At 58.7% G+C, this 19,098-nt stretch overlaps 7 protein-coding genes and 3 pseudogenes across 7 annotated transcripts; 3 read left to right on the top strand and 7 right to left on the bottom strand.

The window, feature by feature from the left end:
* Positions 1-405: 405 nt before the first annotated feature.
* ACA1_391450 (DNA replication licensing factor mcm7, putative) lies at positions 406-3,742 on the top strand (the record flags this gene model as incomplete). The annotated part of the gene is made up of 13 exons (XM_004336739.1): positions 406-609; positions 669-819; positions 890-1,064; positions 1,159-1,336; positions 1,418-1,555; positions 1,629-1,761; positions 1,849-1,963; positions 2,050-2,131; positions 2,203-2,665; positions 2,741-3,011; positions 3,144-3,333; positions 3,422-3,529; positions 3,623-3,742. 13 exons carry the CDS (start codon positions 406-408, stop codon positions 3,740-3,742), a joined length of 2,328 nt encoding a protein of 775 aa, XP_004336787.1.
* Positions 3,743-4,574: 832 nt separating this feature from the next.
* Positions 4,575-4,780, bottom strand: ACA1_391440 (annotated as a pseudogene).
* A 204-nt stretch (positions 4,781-4,984) lies between these two features.
* ACA1_391430 (inosineuridine preferring nucleoside hydrolase family protein) lies at positions 4,985-6,247 on the bottom strand (the record flags this gene model as incomplete). The annotated part of the gene is made up of 2 exons (XM_004336738.1): positions 4,985-5,399; positions 5,505-6,247. The coding sequence occupies 2 exons, from the start codon at positions 6,245-6,247 to the stop codon at positions 4,985-4,987; spliced, it is 1,158 nt and encodes a 385-aa protein (XP_004336786.1).
* A 450-nt stretch (positions 6,248-6,697) lies between these two features.
* Positions 6,698-8,328, bottom strand: ACA1_391420 (uncharacterized protein; the record flags this gene model as incomplete). The annotated part of the gene is made up of 9 exons (XM_004336737.1): positions 6,698-6,746; positions 6,831-6,973; positions 7,054-7,142; positions 7,216-7,300; positions 7,374-7,504; positions 7,587-7,683; positions 7,746-7,892; positions 7,992-8,092; positions 8,178-8,328. 9 exons carry the CDS (start codon positions 8,326-8,328, stop codon positions 6,698-6,700), a joined length of 993 nt encoding a protein of 330 aa, XP_004336785.1.
* A 180-nt stretch (positions 8,329-8,508) lies between these two features.
* On the bottom strand, positions 8,509-10,026 carry ACA1_391410 (annotated as a pseudogene).
* Positions 10,027-10,276: 250 nt separating this feature from the next.
* ACA1_391400 (uncharacterized protein) lies at positions 10,277-11,054 on the top strand (the record flags this gene model as incomplete). Its single annotated transcript, XM_004336736.1, has 3 exons — positions 10,277-10,547; positions 10,728-10,926; positions 11,036-11,054. The coding sequence occupies 3 exons, from the start codon at positions 10,277-10,279 to the stop codon at positions 11,052-11,054; spliced, it is 489 nt and encodes a 162-aa protein (XP_004336784.1).
* Positions 11,055-11,202: 148 nt separating this feature from the next.
* Positions 11,203-14,662, top strand: ACA1_391390 (annotated as a pseudogene).
* A 109-nt stretch (positions 14,663-14,771) lies between these two features.
* Positions 14,772-16,402, bottom strand: ACA1_391380 (uncharacterized protein; the record flags this gene model as incomplete). The annotated part of the gene is made up of 2 exons (XM_004336735.1): positions 14,772-16,294; positions 16,372-16,402. The coding sequence occupies 2 exons, from the start codon at positions 16,400-16,402 to the stop codon at positions 14,772-14,774; spliced, it is 1,554 nt and encodes a 517-aa protein (XP_004336783.1).
* Positions 16,403-16,687: 285 nt separating this feature from the next.
* Positions 16,688-17,233, bottom strand: ACA1_391370 (uncharacterized protein; the record flags this gene model as incomplete). The annotated part of the gene is made up of 3 exons (XM_004336734.1): positions 16,688-16,827; positions 16,974-17,020; positions 17,133-17,233. The coding sequence occupies 3 exons, from the start codon at positions 17,231-17,233 to the stop codon at positions 16,688-16,690; spliced, it is 288 nt and encodes a 95-aa protein (XP_004336782.1).
* A 152-nt stretch (positions 17,234-17,385) lies between these two features.
* Positions 17,386-19,007, bottom strand: ACA1_391360 (alpha amylase, putative; the record flags this gene model as incomplete). The annotated part of the gene is made up of 3 exons (XM_004336733.1): positions 17,386-17,872; positions 17,946-18,112; positions 18,195-19,007. The coding sequence occupies 3 exons, from the start codon at positions 19,005-19,007 to the stop codon at positions 17,386-17,388; spliced, it is 1,467 nt and encodes a 488-aa protein (XP_004336781.1).
* Between the last annotated feature and the right edge of the window lie 91 nt (positions 19,008-19,098).

The raw sequence follows: 19,098 nt of genomic DNA, 5'->3' as shown, positions 1-19,098 counted from the left end.
CCACGAGGGAGGCCAGCTGAGATGAGAAACTCCAAATTGGAAGAGTCGGCCTCGTTTCCCTGAGGCCATTGAGGGATCAGGTGATTATTGAAGCTGGCGACGATCTCAGAGGGGAGGCCATACCATTATCGAAGCTACAAAAACGCGTGGTTAAAAGAAATGAGAATACTGTTCAAATTGACAACAATCTTGCGTCCCTCGTGTGCCCTTTGTTGATCGTTGCTTCGGTGCAGCGCAACAAACAAGTTGCTGTCTTGGAAAAAGCGAGAAAATGTTTTTTTCGATGATTTGTTTGGCGCCATTTGTTTTGGCGGGAAGACAACAAGAACACGCCACGACAGGAACACGGCGCATTGGACGAACATTCGGGCATTGGAGGCTTGATTTTTTCGGGAGAACGTCTAAATGCAGCCGAAGAAGATTGGACAACGCGGCCGGGTGAACACACGAGTCACCGCCCTGCCGTCCTATCCGTCAGAGATTCAGAAATGGACTGAATTCCTGAGCAACTTCAGCGGAGAGGAAGGAGACAAATATGCGCAGCGTATACGGGAGATCAGGAGACGGCGAGCAAAGGAAATCGTAATAGAGGTCGACGATTTGAAGCACGTACGTGTCCATTTCATGATTTAATTTATTTCTTATTGACAGCTTCCACATGTGTGCAGTATGCCGATAGGTGGGTGGAAGCCGAGAAAGCCGCAGAATGGGATCAATTCATTCGCAATGTCGAACGAAACTGCTTGCGCTACGTCAAGCTGCTGCAGGAGGCCGTCGACGAGATGCTCGACGCCCTGCCGCTGCCGCAAGTTGGCTCCGGTACACGCATCTCCTGCAACTCTCCCAGAGCTCTCTCTTCCTTGTCTTCTCCTGATCACCTCCTTGCCAGATGTCTCCACGAGGGATGTGGAGGCCATCGTTCGCGACCATCAGCTTCGCGGGGTCCGCATTCCCGGCACCAACATGGTGCGCACTGACGTCGGCCGCGAGAACCTCTCCAGCGGAGCCCAGGACGGCGCGGCGGTTCAGCCGGCCGCCCTCCCCAAATCCCTCACACGAAGCTAGTGCGTACACCTTGGCCTTCTTCGCGATCGGGCTGAAATGGTTCCTGTCTTCTCGAATCCTCATCGGTGTTGTTGGCTTGGCACTTGCGTGCAGCGAGGCGCGCATCCTTGGGTCGCAGGATACTAAGGTGATCCCACTGCGCAAGGTGGGCGCTCGGCACATCGGCAGCCTGGTGCGCATCCGGGGCATGGTGACCCGCACGACCGAAGTGAAGCCTCTGATGATCGTGGCAGCCTACACGTGCTCGGACTGCGAGACCGCCATCTATCAGGTCCTTACAGCTACTCACCTTCCACATTATTCTTATTTATTATAATTTCTCTTACCCGCGCCTGCGCGGCCACGTGAACAGGAAGTGCTCGGCAAGACGTTCATGCCAATCATTCAATGCCCTTCGGCCGAGTGCCAGAAGAAGCAGACCAAGGGCAGACTGCATCCACACATGCGCGCGTCCAAGTTCACGAAGTTTCAGGAAGTGCGAATCCAAGAAGTACGTCACTTCTTGGCTGTCGTGAAGAGCGAGAAGTGCGACATGAGAGCTGAACGCCACTGCTATCCACCAGATTGCCGAAGAGGTGCCCATGGGCCACGTACCCACCAGTCTCATTGTACACGCGCGAGGCGAAGCATCTCGAAAGTGTGGACCTGGCGACATTGTCACACTCTGGGGCATCTTCCTGCCGACTCCCGCCTCGGGTTCGTATTGTCATGCGCACCTCCACGACACTCACGCATGTCTTTGTTGCAACTGGAAGTAACGGACTGCGGTCTTGCCACACACAGGTTTCAAAGCCATGCTTCCCGGAGCGTTGCTGTCCGAAACCTTCATGGATGCCATGGCCATCCACCGACACAAGAAGTCCTACCTCGAATACTCCATTACCCCGATGATGGAAAGGTACGTACACTGGTCTCGCGTTCTCCTATCTTCGCTGTTGTATGCTTTGTTGCTCACTTTTTGTTCTTCTCTCACGGTCACCACAGGGAAATCATGGCCTTGGCTGAGAGCCCTCGAGCCTACGCCACGCTGGCTTCGTCTCTCGCTCCCGAGATCTTTGGTCACGACGTGCGTATCTCCCAATTACTTCTCGCACTCATTCTTGCTCCCGACCGTAACCTGGCACGTTGGTTTTATAGGACGTCAAGAAGGCCCTGCTGCTGCTGATGGTGGGTGGAGTGACCAAGGACATGGGCGCCGGAATGCGCATCAGAGGCGACATCAACATCTGCCTCATGGGCGACCCCGGTGTGGCCAAGTCGCAGCTGCTCAAACACATCTCTCGCGTCGCCCCACGAGCCATTTACACGTCCGGCAAGGGATCGTCAGGCGTCGGTCTCACCGCCGCCGTGATCAAGGACCCGATTTCGGGCGAGCTGGTGCTCGAGGGCGGTGCGCTCGTGCTGGCCGACATGGGCGTGTGCTGCATCGACGAGTTCGACAAGATGGACGACTCGGACAGAACGGCCATTCACGAAGTGATGGAGCAGCAGACCGTGTCGATCGCGAAGGCAGGCATCACCACGCGCTTGAACGCTCGCACATCAATCCTGGCCGCGGCCAACCCTGCGTTCGGTCGCTACAACCCCCACCGATCCCCAGGTGAGGCCCGCACCACTACTCTCTCTCTCTCTCCCTCTCACAAAAAACGCGCACTAACTTCTTTTTCGTGGACAGAGGAGAACATCAACTTGCCGGCTGCTCTGCTCTCGCGATTCGATTTGCTGTTCCTCGTGCTCGATAGACCCTCGCGGAGCGCCGACTTGGAGTTGGCGCGACATGTGTGTCACGTGCACAGGCACGGCAAGCACCCCGGCGCCGGTGGCGACGGTATGAAGACGCCCGAGTTTATGCGCGCCTACATCTCGCTCGCCCGTAAGGTGGAGCCCGCCGTGCCTGACCACCTCATCTCCTACATCACCGATGCCTACGTCAACATGCGTTCCAGGTACTCCAGCTTTTCTTGTTTCCAAATCAAACATTTGACGTTTTGTTTACCTCGTGTCGTCATGTGTTTCATGTTGTGTCGTGCGTCGTGCGTCGTGCGTCGTGCGTGGTGTGTGTTACTCGGCGCACACAGCGGCGGGATGTCAGGGTCGGCTGCCTCGGCTGGCTACACATACACAACGGCCCGTACGCTTCTGGGCATCTTGCGTCTGGGCCAGGCGCTGGCCCGGATTCGGTTCAGCGACGAGATATCGCAGGCCGACGTCGACGAGGCCATGCGACTCATGCACTCCTCCAAGGCCTCGCTCTACGAACCCACCCAGGTACGAACTGCTCTCACACCTCTCAGGTTAGCAGCAATCTGTAAGCATCAGCTCACGCCCATGCCACTTCGTCTTCACCCTCCCTCAGGGCCGCACCAACGCGATCGATCCGGTGTCAGCAATCTATTCGCTTGTGCGCGACTGGGCCTCGACGCACCAGACGCTCATCGTTAAGGAAGACGAGATCCTTCCTCAGGTAACGTCCGCACTTCTTACGTCTTCATTCTGCACACGACCATCGTCGTTCGTCGTCAACGTTCAGCTGACCATCGCCATTGCCATACCGCAGGTGCTGGCTCGCGGATTCACGTTGGACCAGCTGCGAGAGTGCATCCAGGAGTACGAGATGATCAATATTTGGACCCACTCGGCTGCCAGCCGCGAGATACGCTTCATGTCTTACGCTTAATCAAGGCCAACGTAGGCCAAAGCTCCTTCAACTCATGATGTACTTACTCAAGAAGAAAAGCTCTTTCCTCTTACCAAAAAGTTCATAGGAAGCAAATCAGAATAGATTAGCAAGATTAACTGTTGAAGCCACGTGGAAGAAAAGTAGTAGTTGTGGGTCATTGTTGTGCTTTGTGTCTTGGGATTATTGGTAGTGAGAAGTGTAACTGTAGGAAGCCATCCTTCAACCACGCATGAAAGGCGTGGTCGAGCAGACAAATGATATCCTGAGCTCTAACGCTGGAATGGACACCGCCTGCCCCTTCTGCGGGGGCAGCCGGCAACGCCTTATCCAAACGTACGTGCTTAGCAAATTTTCTCCGCTCCTGTTCTCTACGTTTTATCTCACTCTTCTCACTCCGCAATTATGGGTCGCCTTGCACCCTCATCACAGGAGTGTTTTCCTGTTCCCAAAGGACCTCATGCCTCTATTGACAGCAGCAAGGACAGACTTGTGTCCAGCAAACTTCGAGTGCCTGATTTATCTTGACAAGGCACCGAAATGGACATTTTATTACCAAGCTCCATGGTGTAGTTGGCAGCATGCGTGATTTTGGTTCACGTGACCTGAGTTCGATTCTCGGTGGGGCTAAATCGTTTTTTATCATTTCTTTTCTTTCTCGTTCGAAAGAAATACGGGCGAAACGCCGGCACCCGGCGGTCTAAAGATTGAACCGCGCGCGCATCAAGCAAACCTCATGCACGCAACAAGGAATCGCACGCAGGCGGTCATCGAGGCACTCAGAAAATCGCCCTGTGCCGACCTGTGCGAGCGGGCGGCGATGCCCCTCTTTTTATTGTTTGGCGAAGCGCTCGGTGCGAGCGTCGCGTTCCTCGTCCTCTACTTGGGGTTCGAGGAACCCCTCCGCTTCTCCATCTTCACGAGCCTCATGCTGGGCCTCCCCGTGGGCGGGGTCTGTTTCCTCGTAATCCTTCTGGTCTGCCATATCCCCTTGCTGCTGCGAACGGTGGCCGAGGCGACGGTGGACACCTGGGCCATGGTGCGTACTGCCCTCGCCACATACGACGAGGTGCCACCCCACGATGAGCCTTCTGTCGAAGACGAAGAAAACCAGCTTCCAGGCCAACTGTGACCCCCCCCAGTGAACCACTTCTTCGTTTGATGTAGGAGGTGTTTTTACATGTGTAAATAGTATAAAAATATATATGTCACAAAATACAAACAAGTACTTGTTACTTGCTACTAGTAGCGGGCGCGTTGGCTGAGCTTCTCGATGAAGATGTCGTAGAAGTCCTGGCTGGCCTTCAGGACCACCTCGACGGGCTTGCCCTCGACGTTGTCGATCACGGTGCGGCCGATCTGCGTGTACTGATCGATCACGACCGTCATGTTGACCGTCACCTGCTCCACGACGATCGACGGGTCGGCCAGCACGCCGGCGGCGAGCGGGTCCCACAGCGAGATGTTCGAGCCGAAGGCCTTGATGGTGGCCAGCAGGGCGTGCACCCACCCGGCCTCCTTGGTGCGCCGGGCCTTCTGCCCCAGCTCGGCGATAAAGTCGTCGGCGATCGGGAAGTCGTCGGTGGCGTCGAGCGGGATCAGCGTGATCGGCACCCCCGAGATGAACACGTTACGCGCCGACTCGGGGTCGAGGTAACTGATAACATAAACATCGGAAGTCAGGCCTCGCACCGCACACACACACACACACACACACACCGCACACACCGCACACACCGCACACAAGGAAACACACACGTACATGTTGCATTCGGCGTAGGTGTTGGGCACGTTGCCGCGGGGAAAGAAGAGGTTGCCGGGCACGTTGACAGCGCCGCCCATGATGTAGATGCGGTCGACGCGCTGCTTGAGCTCCGGGAAGCGGCGGAAGAGGTAGTCGATCTCGGTCAGGGTGCCCAGCGAGAGGAAGACGATGGGGCCGTCGATCTCGGCCATGGCCTGCGGCAGCCGGTCGTAGACCTGCGGGAAGCCCGGGTAGTAGTTGCGCTGCGGGTCGGTCAGGCGCGGGTAGCGCTGGTTGAGGCCCACGGCCGTGTCGGCCCACACCTTGCCGCGCGGGAACAGCGGCACGGTCTTCTGGTACTTGCACGAGTAGTTGCCCGAGTCGAGCTCGGCCGAGGCGTAGGCCTCGCCGGCCCACACGGGCACGTCGTCGCGGTCCATGTAGGCCAGGAGGCCGAACAGGTTCTGGATGCCGGGGCCCATGTTGCAGAAGCCCGCGCAGCCGGGAATGAGGCCGCCCACCTCGAGGTGCGAGTACTTGAGCAGGTACTTGATGGCCATGAAGTCGTCGATGTTCACGTCGTTGAAGATGAACACCGTCGGCTTCGGCGGCTGCGGGCTTCGGCTAGGCCGCGGGTGGTGTCCGTGGCCGCCGCCATTGCCATGGCCGTTGTTGTTGTTGGAGGGCGAGGCGTGGGCGAGGGAGGCGAGTAGGAAGGTGAGGGCGACGAGGGCCGCGAACAAGACGAGGGACCTGGCCATGGTGGGCGAGGTGAGGTTGTAGTGGTGAATGGTTGTCTGTGTGGTTTGAGGTTGAGGCAGTTGAAAGTCGGCTTTTATGGGGCGGATGTGGCGATGGTCACGTATGATTGGGTGGGTGTTGGAGAGCGCACGGAGAACCCAAGCCCGTTTTTGATGTCCAATGGCCGACGTGTTGCATGCCGGAGTTGGTGGGAGAGTAATCTGATTGTGTTGCAACTGTCCACTGGGGAGATGAGTTAAACTAGTTCGCCAATCAGCCATTTCCAACTGTTCGAACTTTTTGGCCGATCGCCAGCCATTGGGGCGTGTGAGCTAAGTTTGGTGCTAACTTTGCAAAGCCCGGTGTTCGCAGCCACCAAATGCGCAGCATGAGGTAAATATGTTAAAACACCACATATTGTCTCAAAAAAGGCAATAAGTCTATTGGGTACACAAGCGTACATCTCATCATCAGCAAACCGAGTTGTAGCGGTAGGGCAGGAAGCAGCCCGTGTTGTACCTGAAGGCCGGGCGTGGTAAGTCGGAGAAGAAGAAGAAAAAAAGAAGAAGAAGAAGAAGTAGAAAGAGTGGAGTGTGGTGGTACCAGTAGGGGTAGGGAGTCACGCGGCGGACGGTTCCCTCGCCGGGGCGGGTCTCCTCGTAGGCGATGTAGTGGCTGGGGCCAGACCAACCGCCGAAGATCACCACGTGCTCGGAGCGGCACAGCAGCACGTCGCCCGGCTGGAGCTGCGGTAGAGGGAAAAACCAGAAGTGGTGAGACTGGGCCAGGCTAGCAATCATCTGTGTGTAGTGCGAAGTGGTCGTACCGCTCCCCTGGCGATAGGGTGAGAAATCTGGGGCAGAGTCGACGTGACGTAGCCCGGCTGGGAGGTCTGCCACGCCATGCTGACGTAGCCTGTGCACATGGAAAGGAGTCAATGTCAGCTGCTGCGAGAAGCGAACATAAGTAGGAGGAGGGGTTCACGAACCAGAGCAATCAGTGCGGTAGCCCGCGTAGCGGCCGGTCTGGCTGTAGGGCACGTGGTGGTTCACCCAATCCTGGGCGCGGGCCATCTGCGCACACACAAGTGGTCAGGGCAGGCCACTTGGCTGGAGGCGCAGCGCACACATGTGGAGGTGGTGGTACGATGGTGCTGCGGGCGTGGCAGCCCACGGACGGATCAGCGGTCTGGTTGGTGTGCGAGCAGTCCTTGGGCACGTTGAACATGCTCGCAGCGGGCGTCTCGGCGATCCAGTGCAGGAACTCGATCGACACGGCTGGCGGGTGAAGGGGGTGAAGAGCGTATGAGAGCTAATAGTAGAGAAGAAAGGGCAGGTAGCAGGGCGAGAAGGCTCGTACTGCGGTAGTCGCCATCAACAATGAACCAGCGAGGGGTGGAGTCGCTCTGGAAGTAGAGGCTCACAGTCGCATAGCCCATCTGCTCGATCAATGTAATCTTTTGTGAGTCCAAGTGCCCGCTACTCGCGAGCATGAAGTAGCAGAAGTAGTGGAACGTACGGTAAAGGTCCAGGCGCTGAACTTCTCGTGGCCGACGTACTTGGTGGACTCGGTGGCGAGGGAGACCCAGTCCCACACGGGCGACATGGGACCTTCAAGCGGCAGCTCGACGCAAGCATCACCGCTCGCCTCGTCGTACGCGGCCAACTGGTGCGCCCCAACATTCCAGCCACGTCAGCGTCTTGGTATGCGGGGAATGCCACATAACTCGCATAACTCGCACACAAAACTGCGGAGAGCACTCACCAGGTCGAAGCGCTGGAGGTGGAGTTCGTTGAGAGGGTGGTGCTGGCCGAACTGGAAGCGTTGGATGGTCTTGCCGCCCTTGAGCGAGCTGGCCCAAAAACCTATGATCATACACACATTCAAACTTCAATAAAAGTTGTCTACGCGGAGTTGCAGAACCAGCGAAAGGGGGGGAGGGTGGTGCACCATGGCCGGTGATGTTGGGGGTGGAGCCGGTCTTGTCGGCGAGGGTGACCCTGATGATGGAGGAAAACTCCTCCGATACCTTGGGCGGGGCGGCCAGCGCAGCGACGGCCAAGCACAAGAAGAGGAGTACGCAAGCGAACGTCGTCTTCATTCTTTGGTTGGAAAGAGAGAGAAGTGTTTTGGTTGCGGTGGGCGAGAACAATGAGGACCGCAGTGTGGGTGAAACGACCAACACAGCAAGAGATTTTTATGGCGACTTAGTGTTGCTAGCTGTTCATTGGCTAGCTGGAAAAGCGTCCGCCTTTCACCCACGTCACGTGTGTCTGACTGCCTAGAAGCTGGTCCCCACGGGCACGTGCATTGATGCGGCAGAAGCTGGCCCCACGGGTACCGTTGATGCAAGCATGACCCAGTGCGCAGGTGCTTGCCGGCCAAGGTAGCGCAACTGCACGCGGTTCGACTTGAAGAGGGCGACTGCGTGCAGCTCCTGGTCGGGCTGCACCACAGGGATGCCTGGCCACACGCCCACGCCCACGCCCACGCCCACGCCCACGCCCACGCCCACGCCCACGCCCACGCCCACGCCCACGCCCACGCCCACGCCCACGCCCACGCAACAGGCACACACGACGACTCTGCTGTCAGCCGACCATGGCCGCACCACGCAGATAAAGGGTCAGCAAGAGGGAAGAGGACCTTGTTTGCTGGCCTTGGCCTTGATCTGGACGGCACCCTCACACCGGTCCAGCGCGAACCCTTCGGAGCCCTGGCGCACCCCATTAAAGAAGAAGTGGACCAGGCCCTGCTCGAGGTCGACCTCCATGCCGCACTTGTCGCCCCGGCGGAACTTGGGGTAGGCGAACGTCGGATTGCTATCCAGAGCGTAGACTCCACCGCAGTTGTACCAACCGATACCCTACAACGGAGGCCACACAGCACACAGCACACAGCACACAGCACACAGCACAGCACACAGCACACAGCACACACAGAGCGCGCGTTCGTTGGTGGTTGATGGAAGAAGACCACAATGTAGCACGAATGTAGGAGTGAGAAATTAGCAAGCACCTGGTTGCTTTTCAAAAAGCTTTGAAGTTGAGCCAGCCCCTTGGTCGCCACGCCGAAGCCGCACGTGCGCTCGTCGGACAGGCTGTCCAAGACCTCGAACTCAAAGTAGTGGACTCCATCCCTTGTTTTCCCTAGTGTGAGTCAACTGCACGCAACGCAACGCACGCAACGCAACGAAGCAGTGAAGTATGTGTCTGTACGAGAGCGTGCGAGCGCTAAAGGCAGCTGCAAACGAGGTCGAGGTGTTGGAGGCGACCTGCCCATCTTTGCTGATTGAGCACTTGTCGTTGGCTCTGTCCCACGTCTGCCTGTGTGGTGGTAAGAAGTAGTCGTCGAGTTGGTTACCACCAGCAGGTGCGTGCGTCTACCAGGAACAATGCTCAGACCACCACCCACGACAACGTACGTGACCAATTCCTTGTACTGCTCGAAGCATGACATCTCTCTGCGGTGATCATGGCCCACGCCCAGCTGCACCAGCCGCGTACTGTCAGTACCTGCGCGCATGCACGGGATTGGAGGTACCCACGTCTTCCAGCAGTCGGCGACGCCAGACTCTGGCGTGAGAGAGAACAATGGGACGTAAGTAGTAAAACTGTGCTTTAAATATTTTTATTCTAATTAAGTGCTTATAAATAAATATATAGGGGAGCATACCACTGTCGTCAAGAACGAGCTCGCGCCATGGGTGGGAAACCAGCTGTACGGTGGTCACCAATGCTTTTGCTGGGATGTGGGCGAACACCTCGCACACCAGCTCTTGTGGCAGCTCGCCCAGCATCCTCCTCGTGAAAATGAAAAATGAAGAATGCAAGAAAATGTGAATGAAAATGGAAATGTACATGCATTGTTTTTACATTTATTTTTTTAACACCGGGGAATGACTTCGCGGAATTGCGGAATTTTGCGTGCCCTTATCTTCCAGCCAGAAAAAAGTTGTTGTTTTCAAGAGAACACTTCCAACGAAACAAGATGGGACACCTCTCCACGAGCCGATCTTTCTTCTGATACTGGTGGTAGTGGTGACTCTGATGGTGGGCGTGGCGTCGGGCCAGAGCGACTGCCAGGGCAAGGTGGGCAGCTACGCCTACGACCTCACCCCGCTGGCGCGGAGAATTGGCGCCGTGGACCTGCAGGCGACCGACAGCCGGGGCTGGACCTACTACTACCGCGTGTGCGGCGTCGTGAGCAACAAGTTATGTCAGTCCGACGACGACATGACGCCCGCCGTGTGCCAGACGGACTCTCGAGTGCCTGCGCACTGGTACGGCGACTGTGGGAACCAGAAGACGGCCACCTTCAGTTCCTTGCCGAGTGGCAACGACAACGCGGGCTTCACGCTCACTTACACTGGCGGCCTCGACGGCCGCGCTGCCCACATACCTGCACACCAGCCTCTATCTCCATTTGGATCCAAATAGTTCTATTTATTATTATTATTATTATTATTATTAACGATTTACTGTTGTGCGTGGGGAGCAGCGACCCGAGCAAGGACCGGCGTGTTCTCGTTCATCGCGGAGAATCCCTTCCTGACCTACAACCTTCAGTTCGTGTCCAAGTACGCGTGCCCGACGATCGTCGCCAGCCCGAGCCCGGCGCCACCGAGCAGGGACAACGCGTGCTGCCTCTACCAATTCGACTCCGACCCGAACATGACGAGGACCCTGTGCGCCTCCAAGTGCCCGGTGTTCTTCGCGCTGGTCTACAACTGGACCTCGAGGATCAATCAACAAAAGGAAGCTCATTTTTTACGATTTGTATGCTTTTTTTATTTCTTAATCTCGCAGGCTGCCCAAGGAACAATAAAAACCGGGGGCGAATGGGGTGGTGGCTAAACTTCGTGTTAGTTGAGGTTGAAAGAAAACAAAGCGAAGGGCCGGGCCGGGCTTGTGTCGGGCAGCACAACTTCTCTTGTGAGGGCGCCAATTTTGTTTATAATCCTTGTTGTCTTCCAATGACTGAACCTTCGTCGACCGAGGACGTGGAGCACTGTGTGTTGGCATCGTGGCGCCGCTGGCCACGCATCGAGAAGGCTCATGCGGCAACAGACGACGCCGCGCTGGTGCGCTACTTCATGAGTCCGCCGGAGGAGACCGACGAGAGCCGGCCCGACCTGGCGCTCGGGTCCCTCTTCGGGTGGCTCTTCGCTGCCGACAGTCCTAACGGCGGGCTCGCATTCCTGGTGGAGCCCCAGGGCTCTACGGAGAAGGCCGAGGTGTGGCGCGCGCTGGTCAAGCCGCTGGTGCGGGCGGTCAAGGCGCAGGACAACGCCCGGCCCAAGTACGGACAGTTCATACATCACCCGCCGCCCGTCGAGAGCGTCAAGCTGATGCTCCAAAGCAGCCAGCCGGATATCATTTTGGGTGTGTGCGTGTGCGTGCGCGTGTGTGCGTGTGTGCGTGTGTGGTGCGTGTGCGCGCGCGCGAATGTCGTTCGTCGCTGAACTGTAACCTCGTTTGTGCGTGTGCGGTGGTGTGTGCAGTTGGACTGCGCGTGGCTCGCCTCAGCGGATTGTCGCTGCTCGAACAAGTCCTGCCTCAATTGGAGCCCCTGCTCCAGCACACTGATGACACCATACGCCGTAGCGCCACCAACACCCTTTCCGTCCACATCTCTCATTCCACCATCAACGCGCCCAATCCCGCACAAGTCCGCCTGCTGAAGGTGCACACCGACCTTCTCCCGCACCCTGAAACGTGTAATGACTCATGCGGTGTGCGTCACCTTCATCATCATCATCATCACCACCACCATCGTGGACGCTGATCAGCGACTGCTGAGCACGCTGCCCGATGAGAAGGACCCGAAAGTGCTGGCCAAGGGGCTTGAGATCCTGGTCTGCGCCGATAAGAACAACGACGGCTGGTTCACCCCGTCCGAACTCTTATCGCTCAGCGCACACGGCATGTTGGTACGTGGTTTATCTTCCAACGCTGACAGACGTTCTTCCGCAATCGCAACCAATAGCCATGCCCGCTCTATTTTTTACACACTGTAGCACGTCAACGCGCAAGTGGCGGCCAACGCCGAGCAATTGCTGTCTATGTGCTGCGCCTTATTCGACGAAGATAGGATGCAATACGACGTCAACTTGAGTGCGACGGCGTCAAGGTAATGATCAGGACAAACCAACTGCGGCAAGTGGCGGTGCAGTAGGCTGACGTGGCGGCCACCCGGNTGAACTGACGTTGTGCGATCAGGCTCATCGGCGGATTGATCGACAACACCGAAATGGAGTGGGTGCGAGTCGACAGTCTTGTCTCGCTGACGCTCGACCACCTGGCCATGCAGCCCGAATCGCAGCAATTACGCGACATCCTGCCCCTTGAACTCCTCGAAGCGCTCCGTGCCAGGCGACTTGGTTTTTGCCTCCCACTTGACCTCGCGCGCTCGCACACGCACACACACAAACACACACACACGACACACACGGCACACATCTGACACACACGACACAATATTCGCGCGCGCACCGTCCACTGATATGTTGGCCCGATCAGAGCGCATCGAGGGGCCTCCAGGTACAGTGTGGTGGAGTCTTGCCAAGGGTCAGAAGAAGAACAGGTGGCGGCTCCGCACGGCCAGCTTCAAGTGCCTTCAGCTCCTCACCGATGGAGCACCGGTCTTCTCCAAGATCCTCGCGGACAAGCTGAAGCCGCTGCTGGGCCGACCAGGTCTTCCATGGCCTATCAGGTGCGTGTGTCGCGTGTGTTGTGTTTGTGCCGTGTGCCGTGTGGTGCGTGTGTGTGTGTGTGTCGTGTGTTAACACAGAAGCACATGCCCAGAGAAAAGGTGCTACTGCTGATGCGGCTGGTTCTGATGGATCTGCGGCCAGTATTGAGGAAGCTGCCCTTTTACTTAAATGACAGCGAGGTGCGCCCTTGTGTCCACCGCATATCGCACGACCACGAGAGGTGCAGCGAACCACACTGTCGAATCTGACCGTGTGGGTCCTTCATCTGATCGCCAGTGGCGCGTGCGGACCACGGCGTTCCACACGGTGCTTTGCCTTGAGGCAAGCACCACCAACTTGCTGAAGACATTGTCACAATCGGCGTCGGTGGCGGAAGAGGCCGCCAGGCTGATGGGCGACTCGGCGCAATTCTCCTCCGTCCACGAAGGCACAATGGTACCCTCTTTTTTCTTGCCCCGTGTCGGTGGGCAGGTGGGTGTTGGTGCGGCGCTGACGAATGAAGATTCTGCTTTCTTGCTCGTTCTTTAGGTCGGGAGGAAAATCTTGAGCCTGCTGGAGATACTCGGTGAGCACGGTGTGCCTATCACCGCAGCCATTACGCCCCAAGCTATTCAGGAGGCTGTGGCCATGGCATCGGTTCGTAACACCGCACACGCCGCACACGAGCGGCACACACCGCTCACGACACACAGCCTCAACACAAGTTGATACCTACCAACCGAACCGGTGCGAGGGCAGGCGCGCGAAGCGAAGACAGCCAAGACCGGCGGAGCGTTTCTTCGTTTGGTGCTCTCCACACGTCCGAGTGAGTTGACCCCAGAATTACCTGCCCTAGTCCGCCAGATCTGTTTCCAACGAACCATGTGGAAACTCCACTCCACCTTCTCTGTACGTCTTGTGTCTGTGTCGTGTGTGTCGTGTATGTCGTGTGTGTTGTGCGTGTCGTGCGTGTCGTGCGTGAGTGCTGATGAGTTCGTGCAGGCGACCTTGTGCGCGTGCTGGGCAGTGAGATGGGTCCGTACGCGGGGGACATCGCCAGCGGCATCGAGGCGGCCTTCATCACTTTTCCTGGGCACATCGTACCCAAGACCCCCGAGGTCCTGCCCGCGATCCGCGCGCTGGTCCTCCTCTCCGTTCACCACGTCGTCGCGGCGCCCGCGGCTCTGCTGGGCTTCGTCACGCGCCTCAAATTCCACACCGGCCTCCTACCCACGAGCACTGCAGTGCCAGGAATTCCAAGCACGAGCGACGACAACCACCTGCCCAGGGAAATCGAGGGCTGGCCAACCTTCTGATCCGCACCTTTGACGGCCGCAATGACGTTGACGGCGCAGCAGCGACGCGCGAGCAACGCGCGGCCGAGGCGACCGGCGCGCTGCTGCTGATGGTGCGGCTGGTCAACGAGGTCATGGCCCCGCGCATCGCGTTCGGGGCGGGATTCGATCCCACCGGCGGTGCCGCTTCGGCGGAAACGAGGGCCAAGGTGGTCGAGGCCGTGCGATTGGCGGTCGAGAGGGGAGCCGCGGGCGCAAGCGAAGAAGAACGAGAGGGCTTCGTGCGGCGGTTCTCCGAGGGCCACTTCAGTAACGTGGTGGACCGGCAGGCGTGCGCCAACCACCTGCGCGCGTTCGTCGGCGCCGAAGCGGCGTTGGCCAGGTCGGCGAGTGCCCCACCAACACTGCCCGACGTACTGCTCGCGTTGGTCGCCAGAGATCAGTGATCAGCCCCACCAGGTGGAGGGCACCCAGTAAATACAAAGCGAAATAAAACCCAACAATAATAACAATGTGGAGCAAAAAAATTCCTCACATATATACGTGTTGTGCCCGTCAGCTTCGAGAAGGCTGAGCTGGGTGGACCAGTTGGGTCAGCCACCAGGCCAGCGTGCCGTTGGCCCACTCCTTGCCGCCGCTCTGCCGAATGTGCAGCACGTGGGCCTCCCGCGCGGGCCACATGTCCGTCGAGTAGCCCACGCTGAAGTGCAGGTAGGGCTGCACGGCGCCGTTGACGTTGAACAGGCTCTTGCCCTGCCAGTCCCAGCCGCCGCCGCCGGCCTCGGCCATGGCCTGAAACTGGGCGCCGTCGCGGCTCAGCACGCCGCGCAGGAATGCGGGCAGCCCGGGCTCGACTAGGCCGTTGGCCTGGGTGCGCCCGACGCGCAGCCGATGCAGGTAGGCGTGGCCGCCGGTCTCCAGCAGCTCGCGGTTGCGCGCGATGAAGGTCTTGACATCGACCCGCTCGTAGGGCGGCTCGGCGCTGAACAGCTGCACGAACTCGTCGGTGTCGACCAGGAACACAAAGTCGAAGTCGGCCTGAAACCGCACGAAGCCGTCCCACACGAGCAGCTCCTGCAGGTAGCAGTAGGTGACCTTGTCGTCGCGGCCCGGCGCGTCGACGGCGACGATGGTGACCCGCTCCAGCACGCCCGGGTGGCCCGCCAGGCGCCGCTCGACGGCCTTGATGTCCAGATCGACCGAGGCCAGCTCGAGCACCACGTGGTCCACGCCCACGACGTCGAGCGTCCACAGCAGCCAGAGATCGTCGTCGGCCGTCCACGTGAACTTTTTGGTGATCCACGCGCCCACCCGCACCGTCGCGTCGTCGCCCGTGGCCCGCACGATCGGCCCCAGCCCGCGGCGGCTTCTGCCGGCCCACGGCGCCGACGGTAACGGCTTTCGTTTGGCGATGGCCGTGGCGGTGGTGGTGATGGACAGCAGCGGGGCCAGCTTGGGGAAGTGGAGCACCTGGTCGAGCGGGAAGAAGGCCACCTCCTCGGCGGCGAACACGGCGAAGCGCATGTCGGGCCGCGTCAGCCAGGCGCCGTCGGGCACGAAGAACGCGCAGCGCACGATGAGCTCCAGGTGCTCCGGCCGGAAGCCGTAGCGGTAGTAGGCGCCCAGCGGCATGTCGATGACGTAGTCGTGGGCCGGCAGCTTGACCTCGACGCGCTCTCGGGTGCGGGGGTTGTAGTCGGTCCACCAGAGCTCGATGGCCTGGAAGGTGCGCTCGACGGGCACTTGGGTGCGCACGTAGTTGAAGGCGTGGATGGTGAGGGCGAGGTGGAGCTGAAAGATGCGAAGGCTCGGGTTGTGCCGTCGGGTGAGGTTGTGGAAGGTACGGGGGCGGAGGGGGGCGGGCAGGGCCGACACGTTGGGCCAGGTGCGGTGGTCCTGGCTCACGGCGATGACCTGGGCGCGGCCCGAGGGTGTCGAGACGAAGGCGTTCCACGGCACATGGAAGGGTTCGGCCGCAGAGGAAAAGGATGAAGAAGAAGAAGACGACAAAAAGAAGAAGAAAAAGAAGAAGAAGCAGCAGAAGATGGAGGCCAGCAGTGGTTGTCGCTGGTCCAGAGCTGGACCCGCACGAAGGACAAGGCGACCAGGAAAAAGATGCAGAAGAGCATGACCCACAGCAGGCGCCTGCGTGGACGTGGCAGCAGCAGCTGCGCGGTACCCACCATGGCTGTGTGTGCGGTGCCGGAAGGACGTCAAGGCGTGTAGTGATGTTTTGTTTTAATTCCGGACCGCGCTACTCAGCTCCGGAGTTGGCCTTACTTGAACCTGGTGCGCTCGGCCTCTTGGCTTTGGTTCACGGCAGGGCCTTCTTTCGTCGGTTTGCCTGGCACGCGCAGAGCTCCACCACTACACCTTCATGGAAGCCGAGCTCGCCAGAATCAGGCAGCACAGTGTGTGTAACGGATTGCATTGGTCGACCTTGTGATTAAAACAAGAGTGGGCCTGGGCGTCTAGCAGGGGAAGTTGGGGAAGGCGGCCTGGAGGCAGGGGCAGCAGGTCGAGGCGGCGCTGCCGACGCAGTCGAGGCACTGGGTGCTGAAGCTGGTGCACTGGCTGGCGCAGCCGGCGATGACCGACGCGCACTGAATACCTATGGACTGCACCCCACAAAAAGCATGAGCCTCGAGGAGTGCCTTGAGGCTTTGATAGAATAGGAATATAAAAATATACCAAATTAAATTAAATTAAATTACAATTTATTATTATTTTATTTTAATACTTAAAATCCGGACTTACCGAGCTCGATGGTGCAATCGAAGGGGGCGTCAACCTTAGCTCCGGTGCTGGGCACAAGAACCGGGTAAAGTTAGGGTATGGCACAATGTGATGATGAAAGAAGGCACAATGGGGATAATAGGGCACAAAAAAAAAAAAAAAGACGGAGAGGCTGCATACTCGACCCAGTTGGGAACGGTCTTGACGGGCCTCATGCGGCCATAGGGGGTGGCGAGGGCCACAGCGAGGAAAGCGAGGAGGAGAACGAAAGCGACCTTCATCTTTGAGCTGTTGGTGTGTCAAGTGTTAGAGAGGCGATGCAAACGGATGCGTGGTTGTGCCCCATCAGTGGTCGACATCAAATCACGATTGGATGATGGAATTACATGCCTCACATGCCGAATCCGCAACTCCCGATCGCGCTGGTGCTTGCCTAAAAGTCGCTCTTGTTCTCGAGCCCGAGGATTCTAAACCCGTGCGGGGGCGTGGAAGGGATGACGACGTGTTGACCTGTGTGGTCCACCTGCAGCTCGGCCTGAGTGTGGGCCTGTGCCTGGTCGTCCGCGCCCGCATCATACCTGTCGACCACCTGCGTGCCCGGTGGGTGTTGATGCGGCAGGCGCACCTCCAGGCCGCCGATGGCCTGATCGCTCAGATTTACCACCACGAGGGCCTCTTCACTGTCGGCGGCGGGCGACGTGCGCACGAATGCAAAGACTTGGTCGTCGTGGCTGGTGGTGGCCCGGTGCATGGTGCCGTCGACGAACACGGCGGGCCAGCGGCGCCGCAGGCCGATGAGTTGGGCGTAGTGGCGGCGGAAGCGTTGGCCGATGTCAGACGCGGCCAGGTCGGCCCATGGGATGACCGTCTTGTCGAAGAGGCTCAATCGCAGCGTGTTGGCTACCTCGTCTCCGTTGTACCTGCAAGCGTTCACCATCATCAACTGAATGAGCCACGGTGCGCAAACAGATCATCGAAGGAGGGGTGACGCACAGCATGGGCACGGAGCGGATGGAGCCGTAGCCGCCCGCGGTGAAGATGAAGGCCGATGTGGCCAGCGCCGCCGGCGCGCCGCCAAAGTGCTCCAGAGGCGATCCGTCGGTGAAGTTCTTGTCGTGGTTGGTGATGAATCTCATCCGTAGCGTGCCCTCCGGGTACTCCTACACGTTCCAGTCAATACTATTACAACATACAAGCTCCACAAATAAGAAAATTAATAATTATTATGGTAAATGTGAATACCTGAGCTTCGGCCTGGAGGACGTCGTGTAGGTGGCTGGCGGGCTGCTGGCGTCGAACGATGGCGGTGAGGGCGTCGTAGGTGGTCCAGGCGTAGGTGAGGTCGAACGCGCCGACGTGATGCTCGGGCAGGGTGCCCTCGGAGATCATCAGGATGTCGGGCTTGACCTCGCGCTTGATCTCGCGCACGACGCGCCGCCAGAAGAAGGTGGGCACCATCTCGCTCACGTCGCACCGGAAGCCATCGATGTCGAAATCCCGCACCCAGCTCTTCATCACGCCCGCCATGTAGTCGCCCAGCGCCCGCTGCGCCTCAGTCTTCTTCTTCTGCCGCTTCTTTCCAGGCCTTGTCGGGGTTCCATCGACAGGAATCGCGATTTCCACCAGGTTGTCGACAACCTGGTGCGTTGACTCGGGAATGGGGAGGAATTCATCTGCGACGTCAGCGTAGCTGGGCTCGAAGTCTTCATCGTCCGAGTCGGAGAGGCCGTAGTCGAGTGCGGCCACGTCCCACCAGGCCTCCATCGGCGGCAGGATCACCTCCTCCTCGAGGTCCGCCATTTCTTCCTCATCAGCACTCACCTCGTTGTCGAGTCCTTCCCGCTCCCTTCGGATCTTCTCACGGACGTCGTCGATCGTCACCTCCTTGTCGTCGAGAAGAAGGCCGGCCTCACCTCCCACGACTTCGTTGTCAGCTCGCTCGACAAGTTCGGCCGTCTTCTTCCGTCTTCCGCGCTTGAAGAAATGAGGCCGGTTCTCGATCAGGTGCGAGTCCCACGACGTGTGGTTGGCCACCCAGTCGATGATGACCTTCATCCCGCGGTCGTGGGCCGCCTGGACAAGGTCCTTGAAATCTGTTGTAGAGCCGAGCTCGCTGCAGATTTCCTCGTAGTTTCGTACGGCGTAG

Source organism: Acanthamoeba castellanii, assembly GCF_000313135.1.
Source record: "Acanthamoeba castellanii str. Neff unplaced genomic scaffold scf7180000084740, whole genome shotgun sequence".
NCBI classification, from domain to species: Eukaryota; Discosea; order Longamoebia; family Acanthamoebidae; genus Acanthamoeba; species Acanthamoeba castellanii.
The sequence above is the reverse complement of the archived record's forward strand: the minus strand, read 5'-3'. Positions and strand labels throughout refer to the sequence as shown.